This window comes from Pseudorca crassidens, chromosome 1 (assembly GCF_039906515.1).
Source record: "Pseudorca crassidens isolate mPseCra1 chromosome 1, mPseCra1.hap1, whole genome shotgun sequence".
In the NCBI taxonomy this organism is placed as follows: Eukaryota; Metazoa; Chordata; class Mammalia; order Artiodactyla; family Delphinidae; genus Pseudorca; species Pseudorca crassidens.
The window spans coordinates 192962660-192986629 of NC_090296.1; the positions used below are offsets into that span (position 1 = coordinate 192962660).

General features: G+C 39.5%; 2 protein-coding genes across 2 annotated transcripts in view; one reads left to right on the forward strand and one right to left on the reverse strand.

Annotated features, from left to right (window-relative positions):
• The window catches only part of RSU1 (Ras suppressor protein 1), a 366553-nt gene that overhangs the window by 57907 nt on the left and 284676 nt on the right, over nt 1-23970 (reverse strand). The window lies entirely within an intron of this gene.
• Nucleotides 1-23970, forward strand: part of PTER (phosphotriesterase related) — a 65374-nt gene that overhangs the window by 24334 nt on the left and 17070 nt on the right. Inside the window, 4 exon segments of the mRNA XM_067704254.1 lie at nt 9762-11637; nt 11640-11732; nt 13201-13446; nt 13448-13467. Coding sequence (XP_067560355.1) covers nt 11299-11637; nt 11640-11732; nt 13201-13446; nt 13448-13467 — 698 coding nt within the window. The 5' untranslated portion in view covers nt 9762-11298.

The window sequence follows — 23970 nt, forward strand, 5'->3', positions numbered from 1 at the left end:
ATTTTTGAGGAACTGAAAGGCCAGGGAGGAGAGGGGTCAGGGAGAAAGGGTAGAGTGGAGTGAAATGATTGGAGAAGGAACCAGATCACGCCATGCTTTATAGCTTATGCCAAGTATGTATCCCAAGGGCAATGGGAAACTTCCAGGGGATTTTGAAGGAGGGACAGAAATGATCAAATCTATGTTTTATCAGGATCCCTAGTCTATGGAGAACAAGTTGGAGGGGGACCCAGTGGATAGATAACTATGTTTATTTCATCTTTTTGTTTTTCTGCTAACCTGTCAAAGGCTGTTAACCTTCCTTGAAAAAAGATTATTTTATGGTTTTGTCCTTATATGGTTTATCTTTACTTAAAATTTATATCGTTTGATCCCTCTTTTTCACTTATAAATAAATGATGACCCATACTGCATCATTTCTGACGTTTCCTATGAAATGACTCATTGACTATGCCCCCATCTGCATCCCTAACCACACACAGGAGTGTACTGCATAGTGGGATTTGTGGTCCTTGAGTGGCTTGACTGTGATAACATTTATTCAGGCTGCTGAAGCTTTTCCAAAATTCTCGTTGGGCTCCAGGATTTCAACGAGAGTCAAGTTCAATCCATGAAGGGCTCGGTCAAAGAGCCTGAATGTAATCAAAGCGAACCACAGCCACTGCAACGGCATGTAATTTGATCAGAAGTATTTGCACATGAACAATATCAAATCTCAGGCTCGACTGGCAATTAGCAATTCTGTGATAATAAAGAAGAAGCTGAAATAGCTCTTGAGTTAATAAATCTTTGTGTGTCTTAGCTGAGGATTCAAAATCTATATTCTATGAAATAATGCCATTTGCAGCAACATGGATGGACCCAGAGATTATCATACTGAGTGAAGTAAGTCAGACAGAGAAAGAGAAATACCATACGATATGACTTATATGTGGAATCTAAAATATGACACAGATGAACAAATGAACTTACCTACGAAACAAACAGACTCACAGACATAGAGACTTGTGGTTGCCAAGAGGGAGGGGGAAAGGGGGAGGGATGGACTGGGAGTTTAGGATCAGCAAATGCAAACTATTATATATAGAATGGATAAACAACAAGGTCCTACTGTAGAGCACCTGGAACTATAGTCAATATCCTGTAATAAACCATAATGGAAAAAATATGAAAAAGAATATACATATATATGTATAACTGAATCACTTTGCTGTACACCAGGAACTACTACAACATTGTAAATCAACTATACTTCAATAAAAATAAATACATAAATAAACCAAAATCTATACCCTATTATTTTACAGGTGACAATAGCATAGGCATACGATAGTATAGGTTTACACTGGTAAGATTGACCTTTTCTCATTTTACTCCCTTTTAATGATATAAATGAAACAGATATACATTAAGAAACTGGAACATAACATTACATTGTAATGAAGAAAAAAATTATCTATCTTTACTGTCTATTGCCCAAGATACACAATACACTTTAAGTTCCACTCCCATGTAGCCATATACACTCACCATAAATTTACAGTTTTGTATTTTCTTTCACATGTTATGAGAGCATTTTCTTCTATCCCTAAATAGTTTTTGAAACTACAACTTGAATGTTTGCATAATGTTCCATCACAGAGGGAAACATTCCTGTATTACTGGATATTTTGGTCACTATTGTAAATAATGCCAAAAAGAAAACTTCGGGCATAAATATTTTTTACAGGTATCTAAATATTTCCTGAAGACAGATCCCCAGCAGCACTATAACATTTAAAAACTCTAGCTACATATTGCTAAACTGCTTTTCAGAAAAGTTGGGCAAGTTGGCACTTTGCTAGGGTTACGTATAGGAGAGCCATATGTCACCATGTTCACTATGCTATTACTCATCTCTCACAAGCCAGACAGTGAATGAGCCATCTGTGTTTTAACCATCTCCCAACTCATACTTTCTACTGGATTCCCAAAAATGTGCCCACTTCTGCTAACTTTTAGGACTCAGTTGCCATTTAGAATGGAAAGCTTTTTTTTTTTTTTAATGTGAAGCTAGATTTCTATGACAAATTCCAAATGGTTAGCTGTGTTTCAAGTGTAAGTTAAGTTCCTTAAATGTGGTATACATTTTAAGTACTTTTATTATTAAGCATTGTTCACACAAAATTGAAACCAAGCTCCCCTCTCTGCCACCGTGTTTTAGAGCTTACCCGGCAGCAGCAATTCCAAATAAGTATCTTATTTGATATTTGGACAGTTTTCCATTATGTTGTATCCATTGGCAATTATTTTATTTTATTTTTTTTTTTCGGTACGGGGGCCTCTCACTGTTGTGGCCTCTCCCGTTGCGGAGCACAGGCTCCGGACGCGCAGGCTCAGCGGCTATGGCTCACGGGCCCAGCCGCTCCGCGGCATGTGGGATCTTCCCGGACCGGGGCACGAACCCGCGTCCCCTGCATCGGCAGGCGGACTCTCAACCACTGCGCCACCAGGGAAGCCCCGGCAATTATTTTTAAAAAATACATCATGCTTGAGGTTTAGTCTGTAGGCTGGAGAATTTTATATGTGTAGCCACTTCTGTCTTCATTTCTCACTAAGAAGGCATAATTTAAACTAGACTGTCACATTTGTTTGTATATAAAAGAAAAAGTAACTATTTGTGGGATAATCCATTGGGATTTGGAGTACAGTTGTACATATTACGTGCCCTTTCTACTTGCAAACTTCAACAAAAAGGGGGGGATTTTAATCTTATTGGAATGATAGAGTTATAGTAAATTTTCCTTTATTCATTTTAGGATGAAACTTTTTGCTGTTTCACTCATTAGGGCATAAACAGATGACTCTATTTAGTTCAGTCCAGTTTCACAGGTGCAAACCAAATGCTAGATACTATGTAAGTATAGCGGAGAAAAGAGAGATTTCCCCATTTCCCCTCCTATACACACACACACACACACACACACACACACACACACACACACACACACACACACATACACAGAGCACCTAGTCAAATGGAGACAAATCCCTTAATAGATCAATTCAGTACAATGTGACATTTGCTGGGATATACTTTTAAATTTCACTCTATGATATACTCACTATGAGTGACCGTCCCCACCATTAAGAGGTTTAGATAAACCAAATCTATGCACTAATGAAATGACCATTCAAAAACTAGTTCCCGTTTTAGCATTCCTGTTTCCTTAATCCTAATTTCTGTTCCTGCTTAGCATCTGAGTATCTTTTTCTTCAACTCTGCTGACTGCTGTAAACGGTCATCAGTATCAAGGGATATGATGCAAATAGACTGCAAAGTAAAACTGAAAATTAAAAAAAAAAAAAGATGCAGTTTGTCATGATTTGAGAAAAGTGATATTGGAGAAATGCTATAATGTATACAAACCCAAAATAAGGATGTGACAGAATTAGACCTTTAACAACCCAAGAGGAGAAATTAACATGGATTAGTGCTTCAAAAGAGAATACGCAGCATAAAACTGGTTAATAGGGGACCTGGGTAAAAAAAAAACGATAAAGGCTTCAGAAATATTTTGGCAAAAATAACCTTTTTCGTAACTGGGGTGTGAAAGCCAAGTAAAGGATGTCATATCACCTAATTTCATCAGAAAAATTATACATTCAGTTAATTTTTTAAAATCCAACATTCAATTAATTTTTTGTTCCAACCATTACGGCACACTGATAATTATGACTTATTTTACAGTATTTTATTTTTCTAATTTGAAATTTTAATCAAGTCCTTTAAATATGACCCACTATTCAGCTTTGGTCAATGTACATTTTGATTACCCGCTGCTGTGTAGCAAACCATCCCCCAAACCACAGGTTTCACGTAACAGCCATTTTATTATCTCCCATAATCATAATCCTGTGGGTTGGCCAGACTCTGCTAGGTTAGCTGTAGCTAGGCCTGCAGTCATGGGGGATCTTGGCTGGGTTCAGATGTTCAAGATGACTTACTTGTCTGGTACCTTCCCAGGGACGGCCACAAGGCGGAGCTCAGTGGGGTGACTCGGGAGCCTCTCCCACTATCCATGTAGTCCTAGGGTCCCTCCTTCTCCACATGAGAGGGTAGCCAGACTTCTTACATTGCAGCTCAAGGTTCCCCAAAACACAAAAGCAGAAGCTACTTCCAAAAATTTGGTTCCCCAACTGACATAGCATCACCACTGGTTAAAGCCAGTCACAGGCTAGCTCAGTCTGGAAAGAGGCTGCTGCCCCAGGACAGGAATATTGGAAAGCACAGTTCACTGAAAGCCAGCTATGGAAAGCAGCTAATACACTGTTGGAAGTCCCTTCATTTAAAAAGGCATTTCCAGTACCAGTTCTCTGTGGATAATGAAGGCCTCCTGTAGCTGTAGTCACTTCAGTGGGTCATTTCCAAAAGTCCAGTGAGTTGCGATGTCAATTGAAACAGTCAATCTGCTTCTAAAAACCATGGGCCTCAAGTGAAGGAATTCCTTTCTAAGCAAATTAGAGCCTCAGTTTGATTCATCAACTCCAACCCCTTATTGTTAGTTTTTTTTAGAGAACAAGTTTAGGTTCATCTGCCTAAGGATACTCAGCAAATATTTGGAAAAGAATTCAAAGTTTGGCAAATAATAATAATTCAGGACATGTATCTGGGGCTTTGTAATTTAGGTAACGCTTTTAGGTACTATCTTATTTGCTTTTCGTTTCAAATCTAAAGCAGTAGATCAGGCAGATCTATTGCAGTTTTCAAGTGAGAAAATCAACTCAACTCACTGTAAGCTTTAAAAATTTCCACAATTACACAGGTAGGAAACATTGGAGCCAGAACTTCAAGTTCAGGGTTCTTTCAAACCATCCGTCCCTCCTAGCCTCTTGGAGAGTTCTCTTTTAAGCTTAGAAGTAGCTGAAAGTGAAATTCATTCATTCATTCTCTCTTTCTCTGTCTCTCTCTCCATGTATGTAAGTATTCACATGTATATAAAATGTACATTTTTTTTTTTTTTTTGGCTGCGTGGTTTGCAGGATCTTACTTCCCTGACCAGGGAGTGAACCCGGGCCCACGGCAGTGAAAGCAGCAAGTCCTAACCTCTGGACCAGCAGGGAACTCCCTAAAATATACATTTTAAAAAACATTCTTAAAGTACAGCCTTTATTCATAGTTAATAAGTGAAATTGATATTTAATGGATGAAATTCATTCTCTCTTATTATATGTATGTATGCATATCTATATAAAATACACATTTTAAAAACTGTTCTTAAAGTACAACCTTCATTGATAATGATTTCTAGAAAGTCAATAATACCCATTTCAAGTTAAAGGCTATCATAGAAGCATGGATGTCATCCAGAAGTCATCTGGTCAACCCCTTCATTTCACAGATGGGAAAATAGCCTCAGAGTGTTAAGTTATTTGCCCAAAGTCACACAGCTGTTTAGAGGAAAAGCCAAGAGCTTTGACTCTGACCGGACCATTCTTCCAACTAAACCAGGCCACCTCAAGAATAGCCTCCCAAATGAATCTGTGTGAGGAATATAGATATTTTGTGGACAAGACATTAATTTGATTTGCCAAGAATTAAAATTAGCACAAAATTTAAGATCCTTAATGACTAAATACAGTTAAGGACCAGCTGTGCAATTTGCTCAAAATATTGTTGTTTCCAGGAGACAACCTATTGCTAGGAATCCATGGAAGAAAAAAAAAAACCAAAAAAAACGCCCTCTATAATAAGCTGAGAACTAACTTCACCTCAGAGAGTTCTTTACGAAGAAAAAGAAGTTTTAATTATTGTATCCAGTAACTTGGTGTATGTTTCTCTTCCAGGACTGCATGTTAGCAAAATCAAAAAGTCTCATCAAACATCCTCAAAGCACTGAGTATGGAACCTTCTTCTGAGAATAAGAAGGGCTAAGATGAGCTAAGATCTTAGCTTTTCAAATGAGGAAAAACACGAAGGTCCGTTCAGTTCTGCAGACAGCAGCATTCTGCCAACATTGCACAACGATTACTTATGTTACTATGATAAGTAGTAAGCAATATTGTATTTTGACCTCCATAGAAAGAAATGTTGTTTTTTCCCCCTCTCTTTTACCCCTACACCCACATCCTTCCTCTCTTTCTTTTATTGAGGAGAAAATATTTACCGTTTGTTGACTGAACAGGTAATGGATTCAAGAAGCCAGCAGTACAATTTACCAAAGTTACAGTGTGTATGACTTGAAGGGTTGACTAGTTAGCACATGGTTGACTAAATTAAAGAGTCAACGAAGTCACAAGCTCCATCCCTTCAGTGAAGAGCCCGGTGTAATTTCAGAGTTTAATAAACACTTGAATGACTTGACCTAGCGGTTTAGATGAACCGTTCTCATCAAGGAGCACAGGATGGGGAAGCGCCGAGCTGAGCCAGAGGAGGGGGGGGCATCTTTCCCAAGCACACCTGCCTGTGACCGCATTTTTCTAGGAATGTCACTTCCTGTGTACATCTCTGCCACCATCTTCATATTTGTTGTTTGAGATTTGGAAATATCCCGAGTTTGTCTCTCTTACTTCCTTAGTCAAATAGCAAACAAAAAACAAAAAAAAACAAAAAAACTTGGGGATGAAACCCGCCATTTTCCTCTGAATTCCAGATACAAGTTGCTCATTTGTATCTCTGAGTAGTTTTGTTTTATGTATGTCACAGTTTGAAGAGCTTGCTGGGTCCCCATATTGTTCTGTGTACTGAGGTGGCTGGATTTCTTTCTCTTTATTCAGACATGGCTATTGATCTCTGGACAGTGTTTAATATGAAAAGTTATAAATCTCCACGCAGGAGAACCACTTAGCCAGAAATATTTGGGCAAGTGGACATGTGGGGACGTGTGTGAGGAGAAATTCCTCGTGTCACTGTTGTTCGGCCACCGGATGGATGCTGTTGGAGAGAAGGCATGTCAAAGGCTTGAACCTGCACATGACAGAAGTAGTCAAACCAGCTTCCAAAAGTATTATGCGGTGTTTAAAATATTTTAGTCACAAATCGAATGTCAGCTTTAAGTGCAGCGTTTATGGAGTACTGGCTGCTCCGTATGATGTAACCCATAAAAAAATACAAGTGCCCACACATTTCCATGAGACAGCACTTTTCTCTAAGGAGCCCATTTATTTGGGGGATACTACTTTTATAGCACCAGCAAGGCCAGTGAGAAACTTCCATCTGTTGTACTTCTTTCTGCTTCTGCTGTCTCACCATCTCCACTGGCGTCAAGCTCAGACTAAGCCACCACTGGATTCTGTCCAGATTCTAGCAACACCCCGCTGGTCTCTGCAGGCACACTGGCCCCGCTTCTGTCCATTCTCCGCACAGTTGCCAGGTTATTCGGATCATATCTTCTCCTGCATAAAACTCTGAAATGCTTTCCCATTTTTTTAATCCGTCAGGGTTTGATTAGGGAAAGGAAACAACTATAAGTGAAATGGACCAAGGGATGTATTACAGAGCTTAGAACTGACACAGTTGTTGAACAAGTGAACTGAAAATCAGTTCATCCAACATCAACTTGCCAATTTCACCATTGCTTCTAAAATTATAAATTGTGTATCTCCAATCTGGTCTAGGACCTGGTACAGCGGATGTAGGGGCAGGAAGAGGGCTTATGTCTGTGAAATTGGACAGTATATTGCTGTTAAAGAAATTCCACACATTCATATGTTAAATATTCAGAGGTTCAGAAGTCCTACTCTCTGAAATATGAGATATAATTGAAATGGATCTCCACCCTAGGTAGACAGAAAAAACTCTTAAGAGTAATGGCTAGGGTGAAATAGCTGTGGCACAATTTCAGTGAAATGAAACTAAAATTGCTCCCAAACTACCTACTCACCACCCAACTCCAGTAATTTAGCCAATTTGCTAAACTTTTTTTTTTTTTTTTTTTTTTTGCGGTACGCGGGCCTCTCACTGTTGTGACCTCTCCCGTTGCGGAGCACAGGCTCCTGACGCGCAGGCCCAGCGGCCATGGCTCACGGGCCCAGCCGCTCTGCAGCATGTGGGATCCTCCCGGACCGGGGCACGAACCCGCGTCCCCTGCATCAGCAGGCGGACTCTCAACCACTGCGCCACTAGGGAAGCCCTGCTATACATTTTATAAAAGTTCATTTATGCATATGTTTTCCAAAAAGACCAATCCTGCATATTGTCTCTGGTTGCCAGCCCAGTGGTATAGTAGTGCTGTTCTCTGATTCTGTTCCTCTTCTTTTTCCTTTAAATTTCTATGTTCTTTTTTTTTTTAAATTCCATACCCATTGGAATTGGAAGAGTTGTTTCCTCTGGTCAGGCTGTCCTAGTAATTGAAGATTGTCCTCAGTCTCTCTGACTGCTCAGATTTCATACCTGAAGTACAAGAAAGCTTGTGGCCGATGCGTTCATAGCTCTGGCTAACCCTTTTCCCGCTACCTTCTGTGCAGGTGTATACAGTGTGGCAGCTTGCCACAGATGCTCTGTAAAACGCCTGAAGCCTCCTTTTTGCATGGGGTGGGGGTCACTCCTGTTTGCACAGTTGTGCACTGCAGCTTTCACTGCCCACTTACCGTCTGTATTCTGTGCACTCTCTCTACGGAGGAGGGCCATTAACAGCCCCTTGCCTGCTGGCTGAGAAGAGAACAAGTTCCCGGGTGAATATAGACCCAAAAGGGCTCCCTCACTGCAGAGGAACTAGGAGATCTACCTGCATATTTTAATCCACTAAAAGATACATTCTAGCATACAGTGGTGTTGGCTATAGTTCTTTAATCGTTTATCTTTTAAGTGTGGGTTACATTGTATGTGATCACAGAAAGCACCAACTAGCTGTGCCTGAGAGTGTTAGAGGAATTTCCCAGAGGAGATGACATTTCCTAGGTGATGTTTTTTTCACGAAGACTCGCAGCTTGTGAGTTTGAAACTTACCAACATTGCTCTTTCAAATCTATATCAATTAAATACGCAGTGTGGTGCTTTTCTAGTAAAAGTGATAGTGTTTCGTCAGTTGATCCAAGTTTCTGGCCCCTGGCAATTCTCTAGGAACACATCGGTGAGGCCATCAGCCAGAAGGAGGGAAAGAACAAATGAACCCATATGGGATATTGAGTCTATTATTAACGGTACTTTGATTTCAGAACTAGCTACAGTAACAAGGAATAAGGCATCGAACAGTGAGTCCCTAGACATCATCAGTGGAAAATATTGCTGTCTGTAGTGACTGGTAGCTACAGACTGATTCTCTAAATAGATACGATCTTCTTCTGCTGTGCCCACCACGTGAAGTATTTAGCTTTTGGAAGCCTGGCTTGCAGACGAGCACTCTCAGACAAAAACGAATGGCCATGCTAGCCACAAGTCCTCAAGTTCTCTGCCAAACAGTCTAAATCAATCATGTATGCATTGCACGCTAGTATATATCAAACACCTGCATTCCAGATCATTGTAGTGGCTTGATGTAAATGGGCCCCGTAACTCAGTATTCCTCTTTCTCCACCCTTGATTTATTTTCACCTTGTCTTATGTATGCGCTACACCCATTACAGACTTGTGCTATACCCATTGCTTTTCTAGTCAACCACTTCCTCTAGAAAGAAATAACCCAGGACGTATATAATAGTTTCCAGAAGGAGCGTAACAAAGCTACTATTTTCTTGAAGGTGTGTGCTGGGTGCCAGACACTTTTACAGGTCTTTTCACCTGGGCTATGTAATTTAATTCCCATGGCAGCCTATGAAATGTGCATTGTTGTTCTAATTTACAGATGGGAAAACTGATTCTCAGAAAGTCACAGAAGGCCATCAGAGGGATGTGCCTCCCCCATCAAAGGGGGAAAATGGTCACAGAATGTCTTTTAAAGGAACAACGTGAAAGAACAAATATTTAATGAAATATCTAAAAGAGGTAAATTCATAGGGACAGAAAGTAAATTGGTAGTTACCAGAGCCTTGGGGAAAGAGAGAATGGAGAATCATTGCTTAATGTTTACAGAGTTTCTGTCTGGAGTGATGAAAAAAGTTTTGGAAACAGATACTGGTGATGGTTGCATAACATTGTGAATGTAATTAATGCCACTGAATTGTACATTTAAAAATTGTTAAAATGGCAAATTGTAAGCTATATATATCTTACCACAATTAAAAAGAGGGGAGAGGAGGAAAAAAGAAAAAGGAACAATGTGAGAGCTTCGAAGGACACTGTTTTACTCAGTTCCCAGCAGACCGTTTTCCACCGTCCGTCTGGGTGTGTCTGGTTGGTGCTCCAGTGGGACACTGTCTCTGGCCGTGGTTTTGCCCCTGACTATGTACCTTCACCACTTTCAGGATCGTCTTTTTTCTTCCCAAGCCAAATCCCTTCATTTAGGAAATGAAAAGCATTGGAATCGGGTCCTTGCTGTCACCGATAGAAACGTGGTGCACACTTACCTCGTGTCACAATTGAAAGTAAACAGAGGATAAACAGGTATTTGCTCTTTTTAGAGACAACAGACTTCAGTTTCAGTAACTCAGAGTCGCTCATTACGCCTAAGAATTTTTGCTTTTCAGTATTTTTGAAGTGTATTTCTGAGGTGCCCCCTAGGCAAAATAAAACATCTAGAATGGAGAGTTTGTTTTTCTTTTTCATTATTCAACCTAGATGTAGTCCCTCCAGCTGTTTTGGGGGGAATAATCTGTGAAATCGTCGTAGTCAGAGATTTTGTCGTATTTCTCTTTATCTATCCAATTTCTACATGGCGGACCTTCAAGAGAAATTGGTTCACGTGGATAGTGAATGAGTCATGGAATGATCAGTAGCTTCAGTAAATTTAATTTAGCCGAAAAATGACAAATGAAACAGTTCTGATACGTGGCTGCTTTTGAGACAAGTTATTGATTATGAAGTTTTGTTTTTTTTTAAACGGAGATTATTTTTGAATTATCCAAGGCAGCATAGCTATGACTAATGAGGTAAAATGAAGCAAAAGAAAAATGTGAACTGAATACCAAGAGATACTTCCAGTAGATTGGGATTAAATTAGGCAGAGGAGTCCCAGTGGAAGCGGTTGGGGGACATTTAACGCCACGCATGTCACTTAGAGCCGCAGTGAACTTAAGCAATTTACAAGCAGCAGACTCTGACTTTGGCAGGATGATAAGTGAGATCGTATCTCTAGTCTCATTGATTCTCTCTCTTATACCGGTATACATTCACAGCTTCACATCCCCTATGGACAGAATTTATGTGTGTGTTAAATTTTCTGATTACGGTTTTCTTTTTTCCGGAAAACACTCTTTTTAGAACATCTCCTGGTCCCATCAGAAATGTCTTCCTTAAGTGGGAAAGTCCAAACTGTTCTGAGCCTTGTGGGGCCAAGCAAACTGGGCTGCACCCTGACCCACGAACACTTGACAATGACTTTTGACTGCTCTTACTACCCACCTCCTCTGTGCCGTGAAGTGATCTCCAATGAACCTATTACAATGAAAAATTTATTTTGGATCCAGAAAAACCCTTATTCCCGTAGAGAGAATCTGCAGTTGAATCAGGAGACGGAAGGCATCAAGGAAGAACTGTTGGATTTTAAAGCCCAAGGTGGAGGAGCTTTGGTGGAAAACACAGCCGCTGGGATCAGCTGAGATGTGCAGACCTTGAAGCGGATTTTGCAGAAGAGACTGGCGTCCACATCACATCCGGAACTGGGTTTTATGTGGATGTAACTCGCTCTTCAGAGACCAGAGCCATGTCAGTGGAGCAGGTCAAAAGCCCTAATTTCTTGGACAATATTTGCGTGTAAATTCAGAATCATCAGAACTTCAGACCGTGGGTTATCCCCACGTGTCATCTACATTTGGAAATGTCACTGGCTCAGAGGCACGCTGTAGAAGTTTGCTAGCTAGCAAAGGCATCTGTCAATGGGACCTAAATTAGGAACATTTCACTTCATAAAGAAAAAGCATCCAGGAAGGAGATCTTAATGCACTGGTCACCGGAAGACCCAATGGGTTAATACTTAGATTCATGTATATCATGGTGCGCAGTAGCGGTGGCACAGTCTGTGTGTAAACCTCAGTGTTCCATTAGAAGCTTCAGTTATGCAACCTCAATTTTCTTTCTGGATTTTATAATAACCAGCAATAAAAATTCACTGTCGGGTGAAACCTGGCAGGCAGAGACTTGGCACAGTTGCGAATATGTTTCCTTCTCCTTTTACAAACCAGGAGGGGTAGAAGAAAATCCATTTTCCTGTTTTTGTCATAATAGGATCTTAAGCAAGAATGGGCAAAAGGAAAAGTAAATCTTTCAGGGGCAAAAAGAAAGGATAAGCCATGAAGCCGTTTTGTATGTGTGTGTGCTCTCCTTCTCTATATACGTATAATATACATTTAGATGTGTGTTTACACATATATGTATATATTTATATGTATCTTCCATTGCCTGTTTCATAGGCATAGAACGTCAGCTGCAGTCTTTGCAAAGAGTCAGTTAACCTTTAAAATACTTAATATTTCAAAATTTTATCTGCATTTTTTTTCCTCAGGCCTTTCCCTTTTACACATTTATATTATTTGAAGACTATCCTGATATCAGGGATTACAGATTCTTCTAACCACTCAATATAAGTATTATTGTGTGTGCTGTGAATTTGCTTTGCTGTATAGGATAAAGGACAGAATGAATAAGAGAAAATTAAAGAATTACTTGCTACAGTTGACATAGATTCAGAGGCAGTCTTTTTACATTCTGGGTGCCCCTTAGGTTAAAATACAGATTTTTATCTCAATGAACGAATGTACAATGAATGTACTTCTCATTAAGTCACTTTTTCCCCTGCAGCCTCCTAAAGCCATGAATTTCTTGGTAAATAATCACAGTAAGTTTTATGGACTCGTTGATTTAGAGTAACTTGTTTTTTTGATTTAAAAATTTTTTTTATTTTATATTGGAGTAGAGTTGATTAACAATATTGTGTTCGTTTCAGGTGTACAGCAAAGTGATTCAGTTATACATATACATTTATCGATTCTTTTTCAAATTCTTTTACGGTAACTTGCTGAATTTGAGATTTGGTCAGTAAAATGCCTTTCTCATTGACCAATACTAACTGAATGAATGTTGGATACATTTTTAAAAGGATGAGTGACTGAATGACTAAATTCATTCACATACTGTGGTGACTCTATGTTGATAAAATCCAATCTATCAATTTTCATTCTCTTCCTTAGCTTACTGACGTCCTTGTTAATGAAATTCTCCATGGAGCTGATGGAACCAGTATCAAGTGTGGCGTTCTTGGGGAAACTGGTTGCTCCTGGCCTCTGACTGAGAGTGAAAGAAAGGTTCTACAGGCAACAGCTCACGCTCAGGCTCAGCTTGGCTGTCCTGTTATTACTCACCCGGGAAGGAATCGAAGTGCACCATTTCAGATTATCCGAGTGCTGCAAGAGGCTGGAGCAGACACCTCCAAAACAAGTTATGTCACACCTTGATAGGTAAGCAGACCATCTACCAATTAGTGCGAACCATCGCAAGATTCATGAATGATCAAATAAATAAAATCATCAGATCAATAAAGCACTAGAAAAAAACTACGAACTACTTGGAAGATAGTATTTATAAAGTTTTACCATAGACGTTAATAAAAATCACCAGTGCCATTTTTGTGTCCCTACCCCGTGTCAGTATCCTAGGTATTTTGCACAAGGCATTTCTTTTAATTTACTTAATCCTTCATAATGCTTCACAGTTGGTGTCCCCACTTTGTCTCAGGGTATGATGTCACAGTTGGTGCTAATTCCACATGCTCAGTGTTTGCCAGTAGTTAAGAGTGATAAATTTATCTGCAAATATAAAGGGAAGGGGAATTGAATGGCTTTCACCCTGAGAATAAACACACACATAGAAGTGTTGAGGTGTGTTGTTGTGACTGGTGGTTTGAATCATCTTAATTTTGGAAAATGCACGGCAAAAAAAATAATAGTAATATGTATATTATTTGTTTGGCGGTATTATGTCCTAGTTTCCTATGGCTTCTGTAACAAATTATGAGAAACTGGGAGGCCTCAAACAATAGAAATGTACTCTCTGACAGCTCTGGAGGCCAGAAGTCTGGAATCAAGGTGTTGGCAGGGCTGCGCTTCCTCCAGGGATCTACAGGAGGAGGGTCCCTTGCCTCTTCTAGTGTCTGGTTGTTCCAGGCTTTCCTTGGCTTGTAGCCTAACTTCAATTTCTGCTGTCTTCACATGGCCGCCTCCTGCTCGTCTGTGTCTCCTCTTTTGCTTCTTATGAGGACACTTGTCATTAGATTTAGTGCCCACTCAGATCATCCGGAATGATCTCATCTCAAGATCCTTAACGCAAGTATGTCTGCAAAGACCCTTTTTCCAAATAGGGTCACTTTCAGAGATTCAGAGTGCTGAAACATGGACATGTCTTTCTGAGGTCCACCACTCAACCCCCTCATATTGTATTAGACCCGTGGGGCTCAGCAAAATAACTGACTATATAAATAGACGTTGGCTGCAGTTATTTGTATGAAGAAGCCTAACAATGCTGCAGAGGCTAGACCTCGGCCTTTACGTTGAATTGATGAAAGAATTAACACAGTACCGATGAGACTGATAATACGTTACAATTAATTCTATCTTGCAAAGTGGAATACAGCCATGTTAGCAGACTGATCAATCCTGATCATCAGACCCGACAGTCTGTTATTTAATAAACGAATGCTCCTACAGAACGTATTGGTAAAATATATTATAATTGTGGCAGAACAGAGAAGCCAGTGTTAACGGGGAACCTTAGGGACCTCAAGGTAAAGGCAGTTGTCCTGGCAGCTGGGCTGCTGTTGAGATCAATACTTGGCTATCTTCAGGAATCTTCTGGTTGTACTGATAAAACAGAGGGATGTTTCTGGATACTGGTCACAGAGGTAGTGCATCGCAGTGTGAAGAATAGAATCTTTGGACCCAGAGACATGTGCTTTTAAATCTTGCCTCTACCATTTGCTATGCAATCTTGGGTAGCTTCATTTGAATTTAAAATAATGTATTTGATAATATACTTTTGTATGATATGGAATATATGTAGCACCTTTAATCAATAAGGATGATTTTTGATTCTTTTTAAACAGTGTGAAGTATATCAGGCATACAAAAGAGTATAGATAATATATATTTAAAATTTTTTTAAATATTTATTAAGTTCTTGAAAACATTGCATTCTGCTGTTATTATATAAATCCTCTCTATATGCCCCTTAGACTACAGTTGTTAATCATGGTGTTCAAATATTCTATATTCCTACTGATTTTTTGACTGCTTGATCTATTGGTTACTATGAGAAGTATGTTAAAATCTCTCATGGTGGATTTTTAGTTTCTGATTGTACATATTTCAGTTTTTGCTTCGTATATTTTGAAGCTATGTTATCACATGCATACAAATTATTATATCTTCCTGATGAATTGAAACTTATATCAACATATATGGAGCTGTTTTATCTTGCAATGTAAGTACTAGTGTTTTATTTTATTTTTTTATTTTTTAAATAAATTTATTCCATTTATTTTTGGCTGCGTTGGGTCTTCATTGCTGCACGTGAGCTTTCTCTAGTTGAGGTGAGCGGGGGCTACTCTTTGTTGAGGTGCGTGGGCTTCTCATTGTGGTGGCTTCTCTTGTTGTGGAGCACGGGCTCTAGGCACGCGGGCTTCAGTAGTTGTGGCACGTGGGCTCAGTAGTTGTGGCACACAGGCTCAGAAGTTGTGGCTCACGGGCTCTAGAGCGCAGGCTCAGTAGCTGTGGCACACAGGCTTAGTTGCTCCATGGCATGTGGGATCTTCTCGGACCAGGGCTCAAACCCGTGTCCCCTGCATTGGCAGGTGCATTCTTAACCACTGCGCCAGCAGGGAAGCCCAGTACTAGTGTTTTAAAAGCTGTTTTATCTGATGTTAATGTGACTGTACCAGTCTTTTGTGTTTGTCTTTATAATTTACATGTGTCTTGTATAAAAAACATATGGCTGGGTTTGGAGTTTTACCCATTCTCTTTTTTTATATGCTAAATTCAGTTTATTTGCATTGACTATGTTTACTGATATGCTTATTTCATTTTTTTGTCATAGTTATCGTTAAAATTTCTTGATTTCTTTTTATTGGTTTTTTTTTTTTTCCACCTCCATATTCTATTTATCCTCTTTACTTCTTTGGAAGGTATGTGTACGATTTATACCCTATTAGTAGTTATAGTAGAAAATTTAACATGTATATTTAACACATCAAATTTAAACATTTTAGAATATAGTAAACAGGGCTTCCCTGGTGGCGCAGTGGTTGAGAGTCCGCCTGCCGATGCAGGGGACACGGGTTCGTGCCCCGGTCTGGGAAGATCCCACATGCCGCGGAGCGGCTGGGCCCGTGAGCCATGGCTGCTGAGCCTGCGTGTCCAGGGCCTGTGCTCCGCAACGGGAGAGGCCACAACAGTGAGAGGCCCGTGTTACCGCAAAAAAAAAAAAAAAAAAAAAAGTAAACAATTTTACCTTCCTTCCTTCCTAGTAATACAACAACTTTAGAAACTTCAGTTACTCACCATCTAAGTCTTAGGCTATATTTTCCAGGATGTGGGGTCTACCTGATTTTTTTTTTTTTTTTTTGGTCACACTGCACGGTTTGTGGGATCCTAGTTCCCCGACTGGGGACTGAACCCAGGCCCTTGGCAGTGAAAGCGTGGAGTCCTAACCACTGGACCACCAGGGAATTCCCTACTTGATTTTTTTTAATCCCAGTGATAAGAGATTATTTTATTATTAAAAAACATGGTTAATGTAGATTTAGATGAACTTTTTTGCTTTTTTTCTTGGCTTATCATTTCCTCTCACATCTCAGACCTTTATCCTTAAATTATTACTTATTTCCTGAGGTACATCATCTGAAGTTCCTTTACTGAGGGTCTGTTTTGGTAATAAATGCTTAGATTTCATGTGTCTGCAAATGCATTTATTCCTTCATTCATAAGAGATCATTTAATATAATAGATAATTTATAATAGTGAATTAGAATAGATAATTCTATTTAAAAGTTATTCTTTCCTAGCCCTTTCCATTTTTATCTGACATGTATTATTGCTGTCATATCAGCTCAAAGTAATTGTGCTTCCTTTGAAGTAACCTGTCTTTTTTTCTTCTGATGACTTGTAGCATCTTTTTCTCTGGTATTCTGTATTTTCATGACCTGTCTCAGTGTGAATTTCCTTTTTATTTTGTATGCTTGGAATTCCTCAGTAGAAGGGTATTTCTCATTGTTTCTGGAAAATCTCAGCCATTGTCTCTTCAAATATTGCTTCACCCATATTTCCAGATTATTTACATTGTAAACTATAAGTTGATATAGGTAGGATCTTAATACCTGCACTTCATACTCCCATCCGTTTGCATCTTTGAGCTGTAATTTCTTCAGTTCCATCTTCCTATTTACTCCTTCTCTCTCCAGTGGAATCAATCTGCTGCTTAGTCTATCAATTTGGTCTATAATATTAAGAACTATAGTTTTTATTTTTTCTTCTGTAAGTTCTATTTGGTTACTTTTCAAATCTCCTTGGTTAATTTTGATAATTTCTTTTTCCTTCAACATGCTTTCAGCTTCATCTTTAAAAAAAAATTAAGCATACAATGTTAACCTTGTACTTAATAAATCTAATTCCCACTGTCTTTTTATTCTGAGTGTATAGTTTGTTGGTTCTTCTGGCCCTCATTCATTATTTCCTTGTAAAATATTACTGTGATCGTAGATTCCTTGGGAATTATTACAAATCCTGGGTGGGAAGGTCTTTTCCTGGCCTTTTGTTTGTTTGCTATGTTTGTTTCTTATAGGCAGTCAGGGGGCATTACCAACCTGAGACTACTTTAAATTTTTAAAAATTAAAAGACAATTTTTATTGTGGTAAAATACACATAACATAAAATTTACCATCTTAGCCATTTTGAAATGTCAAGTTTGGTTGTGTTCAGTACATTCACGTTGTTGGGCAACTGATATCTAGAACTCTCTTCACTTGCACAACTGAAACTCTATAGCCACTGAACATCAACTCCCCATCCCCCCACCCCTGGCCCACGGCAACCGCCATTCGATTGTCTGTCTCTACAAATGTGACGACAGGTACGTCATACAAGTGGAATCATACCGTATTTATCTTTCTGTGACTGTTTAAGCATTTGAGGGTTTTAGAACCACACAGGTGCTATGAATTCTGGCCCCTAAAGTCAGTAAGTGCAGGTTTGTGGTTAGAGATTCTCATGGAAGACTTTTTTCCCAACTGCCTCCCCTCCACCAGAAGACAAGACTGAGGAAGACATATAATCTCCAAAGACTCCTTCTGTGGGCCAGATTTGCACTGAGTCCACCCACATGGGTGTTGTTCTGGGTGAGAGGAGTATTCCCTTCATGTGCTGGCAGAGGCTATGTCTCTGATTTATTTCTATCCAGCCCCAGTTCTTTCTCACTTCGTCCTTTAAAACCCCCCAGGCATCAAAAAAACAAACAACCCAATTACAAAATGGGCAGAAGCCCTGAACAGACATTTTTCCAAAGAAGACATACAGATGGTCATGAAAAGATGCTCAGTATCGTTAATCATCAGGAAAATGCAAATTAAAACCACAATGAGATCTCACCTCTCACCTGTCAGAATGGCCACCATCAAAAAGAACACAAATAACAAATTCTGGTGAGGGTGTGGAGAAAAGGGATCCCTTGTGCGCTGTTGGCAGGAGTGTAAGTCGATTCAGTCATGTGGAAAACAGTACTGAGGTTTCTCAAAAAACTAAAAATAGAACTAGTATATGACCCAGCAATTTCACTCCTAGATACATATCCAAAAAAGCCAAAAACACTGATTCAAAAAGATACATGTTCAAAAAGATACAATGTTCACAGCAGCATCATTTACAATTGCCGAGATACGGAAGCAACCTAAGTGCCCATCAACAGGTAAATGGATTAAGAAGATGTGATGTCCAGACCTACTAGAGAATGGACTTGAGGACACAGGGAGGGGGAAGGGGAAGCCGGGACAAAGCGAGAGAGTGGCATGGACATATATACACTACCAAATGTAAAACAGATAGCTAGTGGGAAGCAGCCGCATAGCACAGGGAGATCAGCTCGGTGCTCTGTGACCACCTAGAGGGGTGGGATAGGGAGGGTGGGAGGGAGACGCAAGAGGGAGGAGATATGGGGACATGTGTATATGTATAACTGATTCACTTTGTTATAAAGCAGAAAGTAACACACCATTGTAAAGCGATTATACTCCAATAAAGATGTAAAAAAAAATTAAAAATTAGAAAAAAAGAAGGTGTGATGTCTATAAACAACGGAATACTACTCAACTGTAAAAAAGAATGAAATTTTGCCATTTGCAACAACATGAATAGATTTGGAGGGTATTATGCTAATGAAATAGAGAAAGACAAATACTGTATGATATCAGTTATATGTGGAACCTAAAAAATACAGCAAACTAGTGAATATAACAAAAGAGGAAAGAGACTCACAGATACAGAGAACAAACTAGTGGTTACCAGTGAGGAGAGGGAGCGGGGAGGGGCAAGATAGCAGAAGGGGATTAAGAGGTACAAACTACTATGTATAAAATAAATAAACCACAAGGATATATTGTACAACACAGGGAATATAGTCAATATTTTATAATAACTAAAAATGGAATATAAGCTTTAAAAATTGTGAATCACTATGCTGTATACCAGAAACTTACATAATATTGTATACCAATTATACCTCAATAAAAAAACAACCATGCAAACGGCTGCTCTAGGCCACCCTTACTCCTTATTTTCCCTGCTCTCTCTTTTGTTGCTGCCCCTGAACAAGTCCTTTGCTTTCCTACCAGCTTAGCCAGGCATTTAAAAATATGATATTTTGTCCCCTTTCATTTTATTCATGATTTTACATGTACTACGCTGGCAAGGTATCCTGTGAACGTTTAGCCTGCCCTACTGCTTGAACTGGCTCAAACTAATTCTTAAAGAAGAATCTTTCTAACTCTATTTGTTTATACTTAGACGTGTAGGTAAGTGAGAAAATGAGGGCTGGCATTAATAGAACATAACCTTTCATTGAAAATTGAGAAATAAACGTTAACTTCTACAACAGTAGGACTTCCTTGTTCATAAAATCAAACTCTATGTGTGTGTGTGTGTGTGTGTGTGTGTGTGTGTGTATGTTTACTCCTTGCTCATAAAATCAAACAACATGTATAGGTACATAAAATGTATATACACATATGTATATGTATTTTCTTTTAAACAATAAAGCTACAGTATCTGAGATTCCTTGGCTGCCATTTCAATGCCTCCTTTTAAAATGGCCCAGGATGGAATGGAGAGCTTGAACTGACATCAGACAAACTCAGAGCATCCTAGAAAATCCTGAGACCAATTCAGGGTTCCAGGCCTGAAATACTATACCTAGAAGTATGAACATTTCAGAGGACAGGCAACTGGGGAAAATGGCCTTAGAAAAAGGAGTGCATTTGGAAAAACAAACCAAATAAAGTAACAGAAAAAAAAATTCAGGGAGGCAGAGGCAGGCAACTTTAGCTTTTTGATGTGAGTGTTCACAGCAAGACAGTTGCCAGGCTGGCGTTTGACTAGGTCAGCCTTTCACAGACTCTCTGAGGTCTGCTGGGCTGCATACACAATCTGACCTGTACTGAAAGGGCAAGGACTTCAGCTTCTATAATGGGGACAAATCACAAAAGAACATGTATTTCATGCAACAAAATGCACATACAACACACAAAAAGAAGAGCATGCTGAAAACAAGGCCTCCCGGAAAACAACAGGAATTTTTAGGCTTGAAAGAGAAGGTTCTGAACCCACAGGCTGCTGTGACTGTGGGTAGCAAGGTAAGATGCTGGCTCTGTCCTGCAACTCTTTTTAGGACACTGGGCTTTCTAGCCGGACTGCCGCTCAGCCTTGACTACCTGTAAAACTGTTCATTCATCCCCCTAAAGGTAGGATTTCTGTCATTTGAGAATACAAAATAAAATATCTCCAGGTGTCCACAATCCATTGATGCAATTAAATTTTTTTAAAGTTTTTCTAATCTTTTTTTTTTAATTTAATTATTTGGTTGCACCGGGTCTTAGTTGTGACAGGTGGGCTCCTTAGTTGCGCCTCCAGGGCTCCTTAGTTGCGGCACGCAGGCTCCTTAGTTGTGGCATGTGAACTCTCAGTTGCGGCGTGCATGTGGGGTCTGGTTTCCTGACCAGGGATTGAACCCAGGCCCCCTGCATTGGGAGCATGGAGTCTTATCCACTGTGCCACCAGGGAAGTACCAACAATTCAATATTTTTAAAGATATATAAATCTTCACTAGCATTCATAATAAGGCATTTTACCTTAAAATACATGCACACACACATAAAACAACAACAACAAAACTGCTATGTGCCTATCCAAAAGAAGCAGCTGAGACCCTGAGAGAGAAGAGTTAAGGAATGGCCAGCACCTTAGGACACCTCTGAACCACACTGTTGTCATGTGACCACTTGTGACCTGCTTCAGGTCATTTGCCTGGAGAGCACAGCCTGACAAGATAAATCTGCTTCTGTGTCTGGGCCCCTCCCCTAACCATCTGTTCTCTTTAAGAAATACAGGCCTGTGGAAGTGCCTGTGGACTGCGGTGGATGTAACCCTGGGGAACATTGTAGGGGGCTGCCCTTGACAGTTACAGCCGCCCAAAGTCAACATTTGTCGAAAAATAACACCAGCACTTATGTGTTCCCGTTTGGGCTTTTAATCCACAAAGGCTTTATGTGTTTTAATCACGTATTAAAACTTGACTACCTGTTAAAACTCTAGCCACATTTCCAGGTGGCATGTGATCACAGCACCGCCTCTGCCCCTGGTTTGATACAGGGTATATGGGATTGAAGAAGATAACCCATGGAGAGTCTTTTTGCCATCCGCCTCCAAGGAATTTTCTCTGCAATGTACTATAGAGTAGCTGTAGGTATTTTTATGACAGCAACATTCTGTCATCACCAAGGCAAGCTGGGTAGAGCAACATGGCTGGAAGGTATTTGGGGACTAACTATTCACTGATCAAACTCGGAGCCACTGGGACGGCCAAAGACAGGTGCTACGCCTCAATCTTTCTTCTACTTACCGATTTAACAAACCAAAGGGCTTTCATGGAAATCCAGGGCCTAGAGTTTGATTAGAGGCACAATGATAATTAAGTGCAGGAACAGAGCACATCTCTCTCTTTGAAAATTTCTCCCTGTGGAAGGGAGAGGTATTTGACCCAAGGGTTTCTGAAAGAGGAGAAGGCAGATTGCAGTGGATGGGCTCTTTACCCCTGATTATTCAGGCCAAATTCGTCCACCTCCTTAAAGGACACAATTTAGATACATGTGTTTTCATGCTCTTAATTAGATTAAGTGAGTGAGTGGAAAATCACTTCATTTATTCATTCATTCAACAAATATTTGTTAAGTGCCTAATTACCATATACCTGACACTAGGATGTAGCAGGGGACAAGACCCATTTTCTGCCTTCAGCATGCTTACTTCATTATAATAATGGTGACTTAATCTTAAGGGTGTCTTTGTAAAGGCACCAAAAAATAATCATCTGGTATCCTTTGAACTGTACAGTTTTAACTCCTGTGAATACTAGTGAATGAATGTGAAACCATCCAAAAACAATTCCAGGCAAAAGTCTGGCAAACTTAAAAGTGACCAAAATATTTTTATATATTTAAATAGCGTGGAGGTACTTTTTTTTTAAAAAAAAAAAGAACAATTGGAATGTTTTGCGCATGAAATGGTTTATAACACTTAGAATCCTCTGCATACGGTGCTGTATTTCTTAATAGTTATTGTTAGGATCTTGGGTATGCATGCATTACGTGCAAAATGCACAGTGTGTGGTGAGAGGAATGAGTACGTCTTGTAGAGTATATACTTTGTACATGTTATATATAGTAAAGACAACTTACTTAGTCATATCAGTTCAGATCCAACTACGGAGCGAGAAATTAAAGACATTAATTCAGGCAACAAAGTAGGGGCCTGATAAGCACATGAGAATTGTTAAGAGAAAATATTTACTAGTAACAGTGCCCTTTTCTCATTTCCTAATATCCACTGACATTTCTTCTGTTACCCGTATGGCATGAGACAGGAAAATGTAAGAAAAACGAGATGTTTTTAAACATACAATCATGGCTACTGGCATAGAATTAGGTATGACGGTAGCTAAAGTTTACATAAAAGTCTACACTGCAACCCACAGAATGGGAGAAAATATTTGCAAATGAATCGACAGACAAGGGATTAATTTACAAAATATACAAACAGCTCATGATCAATATCAAAAAACCAACCCAATCAAATATCAAAAAAACCCAATCAAACAATGGGTGAAAGATCTAAACAGACATTTCTTCAAAGAAGACATACAGGTAGCCAAGAGGCACATGAAAAGATGCTCAACGTCACTAATTATTAGAGAAATGCAAATCAAAACTACAATGAGGTATCACCTCACAATGGTCAGAATGGCCATCATCAAAAAAGCTACAAACAACAAATGCTGGAGAGGGTGTGGAGAAAAGAGAACCCTCTTGCGCTGTTGGTGGGAATGGAAATTGATACAACCGTTATGCAGAACAGCATGGACGTTCCTTAAAAAACTAAAAATAGAGCTACCATATGATCCAGCAATCCCACTCCTGGGCATATATCCAGAGAAAATCATAATTCGAAAAGATACATGCACTCCAATGTTCAATGCAGCACTATTCACAATAGCCAGGACACAGAAGCAACCTAAATGCCCATCGACAGAAGAATGGATAAAGAAGATGTGGTACATATATACAATGGAATAGTACTCAGCCATAGAAAGAATGAAATAATGCCACTTGTCGCAACATGGATGGACCTAGAGACCGTCATACTGAGTGAAG